General features: G+C 31.6%; 1 protein-coding gene across 2 annotated transcripts in view; it reads right to left on the reverse strand.

Annotated features, from left to right (window-relative positions):
- Positions 1-7,463, reverse strand: part of BRINP3 (bone morphogenetic protein/retinoic acid inducible neural-specific 3) — a 398,700-nt gene that overhangs the window by 134,802 nt on the left and 256,435 nt on the right. For both annotated transcript variants that reach the window (XM_011934194.1, XM_011934195.1), the window contains one exon: positions 6,054-6,290. In XM_011934194.1, coding sequence (XP_011789584.1) covers positions 6,054-6,290 — 237 coding nt within the window. The remainder of the gene's footprint in view (positions 1-6,053; positions 6,291-7,463) is intronic.

A 7,463-nucleotide genomic window follows, 5' to 3' on the forward strand; every position in this document is an offset into this window, starting at 1 on the left:
AAACTTTCCAAAGCTAGAGAAATATTCAGGTATAGAAAGATCTGGGAATACTAAACAGATTCAATCCCGATAAGACTACCTCCAAGGCATATCATAACCAAACTCCCAAAGATCAATGAAAAAAAGAGGATCCTAAAAGTAGCAAGAGAAAAGAAGCAAAAGGATGAGTTCATGTCCTTTACAGGGACATGAGTGAAGCTGAAAACCATCATTCTCAGCTAACTATCATAAGATCAGAAAATCAACCACTGCATGTTCTCAATCATAAGTGTGAGTTGAACAATGAGAACACATGGACACAAAGAGGGGAACATCACACATTGGGGCCTGTCGCAGGGTGGGGGGCATAGGGGAGGGTTAACATCAGGAGAAACACCTAATATTGGTGATGGGTTGATGGGTGTAGCAAACCACCATGGCCTATGTATACATAAGTAACAAAACTACATGTTCTACACATGTAACCCACAACTTAAAGTATAATTAAAAAAAAAAAAAGAAGCAAATACTATAAAAGACGTAAAAGGAGCTTCGATTTGTCTGGCAACAAACTTCTCAATGGCATTTTCAATGTGTTCAAAGAGAAAAAAATTGCAACTAAAACACATTGTATTAGGCAAAGTCATCCTTAAAACATGAAGAGATAAACTATTTCCCAAAGAAACAAAAACGGAGTAAATTTACCACCACCAGATTCATCTTACAAGAAATGATAAAGGAAGTTCTTCAATATGAAAGTAAAAGCATACAAATATGAAAAAAAAAAAAAAGCTTTCAAGGTATAAATCCCACTGGTAAAATTAAGTACAAGGACAAACTCAGAATATTCTGTCACTTTAATTTTGTTATGCAATTCTCTCATAACCTTATATGAAGCCCAAAAGTAAAGTCTGTCAAAAACAATAATAGCTATAGCAACTTTTTAAGAGATAGCATAAAAAATCTGTAAATGGAGGAATTCGAGACCAGCCTGGCCAACATAGTGAAACCCTGTCTCTACTAATACCACAAAAATTAGTCGGGCGTGGTGGCGGATGCCTGTAATCCCAGCTGCTTGGATGGCTGAAGCAGGAGAATAGCTTGAACCCAGGAGGCGGAGGTTGCAGTGAGCCGAGATCGCGCCACTGCACTCGAACCTGGGCGACAGAGTAAGACTCCATCTCAAAAACAAACAAAAAACAAAAAGTAAACTAAGACAACTAAAAGTAAACATGTGGGTGAGTGGCGTTAAAGTGTGAAATTTTTTTGTGTGCTTTTTGCCTTTGTTTGTTTCTGTTCTTACGTTTGTTATCCAAGGTAAGTTGTCATCTCTTTAGCACAACTTGTTATACCCATAAGACAATTTTTGTAAGCCTCATAACTTGAGATAAATTCATGGAAATGAAAAGTAACAAATTAAAACACACTACCAAAGAATATCACTTAATCACAAAGAAAGTAAGAAGAGAGGAAGAGACTAAAACCAACCAGAAAACAAGCTACAACATGGCAGTAGTGTGCACTTATTTATCAATAATAACACTGAATGTAAATGGTCTCACTTCCTCAATTATAATGTATACAGTGGCTGAATGAATAAAAAAGTAAGACCCAATTATATGTTGCCTTCAAAAAATCCACTTAACCTAGAAAGACACACATAGACTGAAAGTGAAGGGGTGGAAATATATACTCAATGCAACTGGAAAACAAAAGAGCAGGAGTAGCTATAACTGCATCAGACAAAATAGATCAAAAATCTAAGATTTAAAAAGACTTAGGAAATCAATATAAAATGATAAAGGGGTCAATTCAGCCAGAAAATATAACAATTATCAATATTTTTATGCCCAACAACAGAGTTTCCTATAAGTATATAAAGCACACATTAGGAGAGCTAAAAATATACATAAGACTAAAATAAAATAACAGCAGTGGAATTTAAACACCCTAGTATCAGTAATGACCATATCATCCGACAGAAAATCAACAAAGAAAGAGCACAGTTAAACTATGCACTAGATATAATAGGCCCTAAATGACATTAACAAAACATTTCACCCAACTGCTGCAGAATATACATTCTTTTCTTCAGTGCATGGAACATTCTTCAGAATAGGTCATATCTTAAGCAACAAAAAAGTCTGAATAAATTAAAAAATAAAAATCTTATCAAGTAATTTTTCTGACCACAATGAAATAAAAACCACAAGTTGAAAACAAGAGGAACCTTGGAAAATACACAAACACATAGAAATTAAACATCCTACTAGACAGCTAGTGGGTCAATTAAAAAAAAAGAAGGAAATAAAAAAAAATGAAAACAAAAATACAACAAACCAAAACTTCTGATATACAATTAACATCTGTATCAAGAAGTAATATGTTTATAGTAATAAATGCCTAAATTACGAGTATGAAGACTTCAAATAACCTAACAATGTACCTCAACGAACTAGAAAAGCCAAAATAAACCAAACCCCAAATTAACAAAATAAATAATAAAAATCACAGCAGATATGAATAAAATTGAGACTAAAAAAAATATAAGATTAACAAAAGGAAAAGTTGGGTGTTTGAAAAGATATTAACAAACCTTTAGCCAGGTTAAGAATAAAGGAAGAAGAGGCAAATAAATAAAATAAGAAATGAAAAAGGGAAATAAATGAAATTTATACTAGAAAAATACATAAGATCAATGATAGAAAAAGTTGGGTTTTTTAAAAGCTAATCAAAATTGACAAATCCTTTGTCTAAGAAAAAAGATAAATGCCTAGTTACATAAAATCAGAAATGGAAAAGGAGACACAATGACTGAGAACCCAGAAGCACAAGGAACTGTTAGAGACTATGGTGAATAACTACATGCCAACAAATTGGAAAACTTGGAAGAAATGAATAAATTCCTGAACATATACAACGCACCAAGATTGAACCATGAAGAAATTAAAAAATAATAATAATAACAAACCAATAATCAGTATGGCGATCAAAGAGGTAATACAAAGTCTTCCACCAAAATGAAGCTCAGGATCAATGGTTTCACTGCTAACTCTACCAAAATTTAAAGAACCAATATGAGTTCTACCCAAACTCTCCAAAAATTTGGAAGGAAGGTAATACTCCAAACTCATTAATGAGGTCAGCATTACCCTGATACTAAAACCAGACAAAAACATGACAAGAAAGCAATAAGAACACTGCAGGTCAATATCACTGATGAGCAGAGATGCAAAGATCATCAACAAAATACTAGCAAACCAAATTCAACAACACCTTAACATGATCAAGTGAAATTCATCCCAGGGATGCAAAGATGGTTCAACACATTCAAATCAACAAACATGATACATTGCATTAGCAGAGTCAAGAACAAAAACCATATAATTATTTCAATAGATGCCAAAAAAGCACTTGATAAAATTGAACAACACTTCATGATAAAAACTCTCATCAAAATGGGTACAAAGAGAATAGACCTCAAAATTTTGAAGGCTGTGTATGATAAACCCACAGTTAACACTGTGCTGAATGAGAAAAATAACCTTTTCTTTTGAGAAACGCTTTTTCTTTAAGTACTGGAATAAGATAAGAATGCTTACTTTCACCACTTTTATTCAACATGACATGGGGAGTCCTCTCCAGAACAAGTAGGGAAAGTAAATAAATAAAAAGCATAAAAATTAGAAAGAAAAAGTCAAATTAGCCTTGTTTGTAGATAACGTAATTTCATACCTAGAAAAAAAACTCAATAAAAACAATGTTAAAACTGATAAAAACATTTAGTAAAGTTTCAGGATACAAAACAAACTACAGAAATCAACAAATAATCTGAAAAAACAAGAAAGCAACCTCATTTACTATGGCTACAGCTATATAAAATACCTCAAAGCAATCAAGCCAAATAATGGAAAGATCTATATAAGAAAAACTATGAAATTCTTATGAAAAAAGTACAAGAAAACACACATACAATGTAAAGATATTTCATACATGTGGATTGGAATAATTAATGTTGTTAAAATGACAATACTACCAAAGTAGTTTATAGATTCAGCACAACCCCCATTAAAACAGTGACATTCTTCACAGAAATAGAAAAAAAAATCTAAAATATATGCAGAACAACAAAAGATACCCAAATAACTAAAGTAACCATGAACAAAAAAGAATGAAGCTAGAATTATCACACCACTTGACTTCAAAATTTACTACAAAGCTAAAGAAATCAAAACAGCATAGTACTGGGATAAAAGCAGACACATAGATGAATGGAATAGAATAGAGAACCCACATAAATATCCACACATTTACAGCCAACTCAACTTTGACAAAAACTACACATACGTTGGGAAAAAGAAAATCTTTTAAATAACTATTGCTGGAAAACCTGGATAATGTTATGCAGAAAAAAATCTATACCCTTATCTTTCACCATACACAAAAATCAAATAAAAATAAATTATAGACTTAAATCTAAAACTTAAAAATATAGAAGTAAAAAAAAAATATTTAGGAAACACTATAAGACATTGGTCTGGGCAATTTTTGTTTGTTTGTTTGTTTGTAAAACCTCAACATTACAGGAAACTGAAGCAAAAAAATAGACAAAAGGAATTATATCAAGCTAAAAAGCCCCTGTACAGTAAACAATCAGCAAAGTGAAGAGATAACCCACAGAATGGTAGGAAATATTTGCAAACCATTCATCTGTCCAGGGATTAATAACCAGAATGTATAAGGAGCTCAAATAACTCAATAACTACAGCAAAATTTGAAAAACAAAAACTAATAATCCAATTGAAAACTGGGCAGAATATCTGAATACACATTTCTCATAAGAAAACATAAAGATGGCAAATAGGTATATGAAATCATGCTCAACATCACTAATTATCGGATAAATGCAAGTCAAAACCACAATGAGCTATCATCTCACCCAATTTAAAATGGGTTGTATTAAAAGACAGGCAATAACAGGTGCTGGTGAGGATGTAGAGAAAGGGGAACCCTCCTGCACTATTGGTGGAAATATAAATTAGTAGAGCCACTAAGGAGAACTCTATGGAGTTTGCTCAAAAACCTGAAGTAGAACTACCATATTATTAATCTTACTACTGAATATATATCCAAAATAAAGGAAATCAGTATATTGAATATATATCTGCATTCCCTTATTTATTGCAGCACTATTCCCAATAACCAAAATACAGATTCAATTTAACTGCCCGTCAGTGGATGAACAGATTAAGAGAATGTGGTACATATACACAATGGAATATTATTCAGCCATAAAATAGAATGAAATCTTGTCATTTGCAACAACATGGATGGAACAAGAGGCCTTTATATTAAGTGAAATAAATCAATCACAGAAAGGCAAATGTTCTAACCCACAAGTCCCCACTCATATGTGGAAGCTAAAAAAAGTAGATTTCGTGAAGATAGAGAGTAGAATGGTGGCTTCCAGAGGCCAGGAAGGGTAGTGGGGTTTGAAAGAAAATGAAGGGGAAAAAAAGAATATAAATGTACTTATTATGTGTGTTTAAAATGGTAAAGATAGTAAATTTTATATGTATGTTTTAACTAAGTAAAAATAAAACAATCATAACACAACTCACACAACACTATAAAATTAAAATTTAGATAATTTCATTATAAAAATAAGCAAAGTGAAAATAAGCACTAATGAGAATCATGCTGAAGAAGGTATGGAACAAACGCTGTCTTCATTTTGCTGCACAAGAGAAACAGCAGCCACTAGAAAAGTAGAGAAAGACCTCAGAAGTATCAGATGATAACGTAAAAGTTCTTGTACTGAGAAAAGCAAGAACTTTACGTATTAAGTGACTAACACACCAACTTAGGATCAGGCTAAACTCTAATGCCAATAGTATGTAGAGATACACAAAGCACCAGTTGGTAACCAGTAATAAAAGCAATGAAAATGATCATTTGAAAGAATAAAAAAATGAAAATCTTTCCAACTATGTAATAGTTTGTTGCAAAATGACAAATTAGCCATTTCAATATATTTTTGTCAGTATTTAAAAGTGTTAAAATACATGTCTTACCTGATTCCTCAAAGTCACTGTTGTAGGCTTTCCAGGTTTCAGTTATTCGAAGAAGATTCTCTTCCATGGCTTGAATATCCATGGAGGGGCAGTTGCATTCTGGAAATTTGGGACCACAGTGACACCAGCAGTCATTTTCCTTGCAGATAAACTCTCCCTCTGAATTGCAAGCAATGTAGCTCAAAGCTGCTTGTACAAAACGTTCCTGAAGATAGTCTGGGAGAAGTACTTGAAGCCCTTGAAGAACAAAGAAATCAAACAAATTTACTCTGTTAAAGAAAAAATTAAAATACTTACTTAAAATATTCAATCAAAACTGTAAATAATTTAGTATATTAAATTTTGAATTATGTGTTTTCAAATTATCAGAAAAATATCTGAGTCTATATACTGCAAATATTTAAAACTCTTTCAACATATCTGACTGCATGAATATGAAACTTCTGAAATAGAGATGATTAATCATGGAGATGACTGAAAACTCAGACTATTTGATGTAATTTATCACAATATTTGGTTATTTTTACATAATATAGATGGAGACTATCTTTCTAAACCTTTGAAAATACACATATGCATTTATTTTCTACCAGTTGATTTCAAATTGTTTTAAATATTTTCATTTTGCTTGCAGTAGACTATCAGCCCACATCAATGTAAATATCACATAATGGGTTGTGCCATTGGTAAAATACATATTGAATGTTGATGGTAAGGCTTATCTCATGCCATTAGCAACATATAAGTTATATAATTCTGTTTTCCAAGAGTGAGTACTAAAAATGACTATAGGAGTCAGATGGACTGATTTAGTTATTTCACAGTTTATATGTTTGCCACGTATAGACAGCCTTAGTGGCATAGCTTGTTAGTTTGCTAGAAATATGTTTAGTAAAGTTGCTATCTCTTAAAAAACTCTCCAAAATATTGTAAAATTAAGATTTTGGGTTTTCTCAGGGTGTAACATTTATTATGATATTTCGAAAAGGTAGTTTTTCACTATTTCTGGCTACTTAAGAAAACTTAAATACTAAATATTTAAACAAATAAGCAGGTAAAAATAAACACAAAGCTAAGGAAAAATCTGGTAATAGCAAATTGTTACTTACCAGAAATTGAAATTTTATAGCTTTATATGTTTTCTGTTTAACAAAATAAATCAATTTTGACCCTTGACTATTATCTTAGAGGTTGATTTAATAAAAATCATAGATTAACATTGAGAAAAAAATTTAATTTACAAATATCTTGACAAATTGCAAAATTTCTTTTGCAAATTGTTGGAAAAAGTACTCTTAAAACTTCTATATTCGATTTTGTATTAATTTTCATTTCACCTGGAATAAATATTTATTGAACACTCTCATTTTGAAGAAAATTGCCAGGTAAGATACAAAAGTGACGATGACC

This window comes from Colobus angolensis, unplaced genomic scaffold (genome assembly GCF_000951035.1).
Source record: "Colobus angolensis palliatus isolate OR3802 unplaced genomic scaffold, Cang.pa_1.0 Scaffold132, whole genome shotgun sequence".
Lineage (NCBI taxonomy): Eukaryota > Metazoa > Chordata > Mammalia > Primates > Cercopithecidae > Colobus > Colobus angolensis.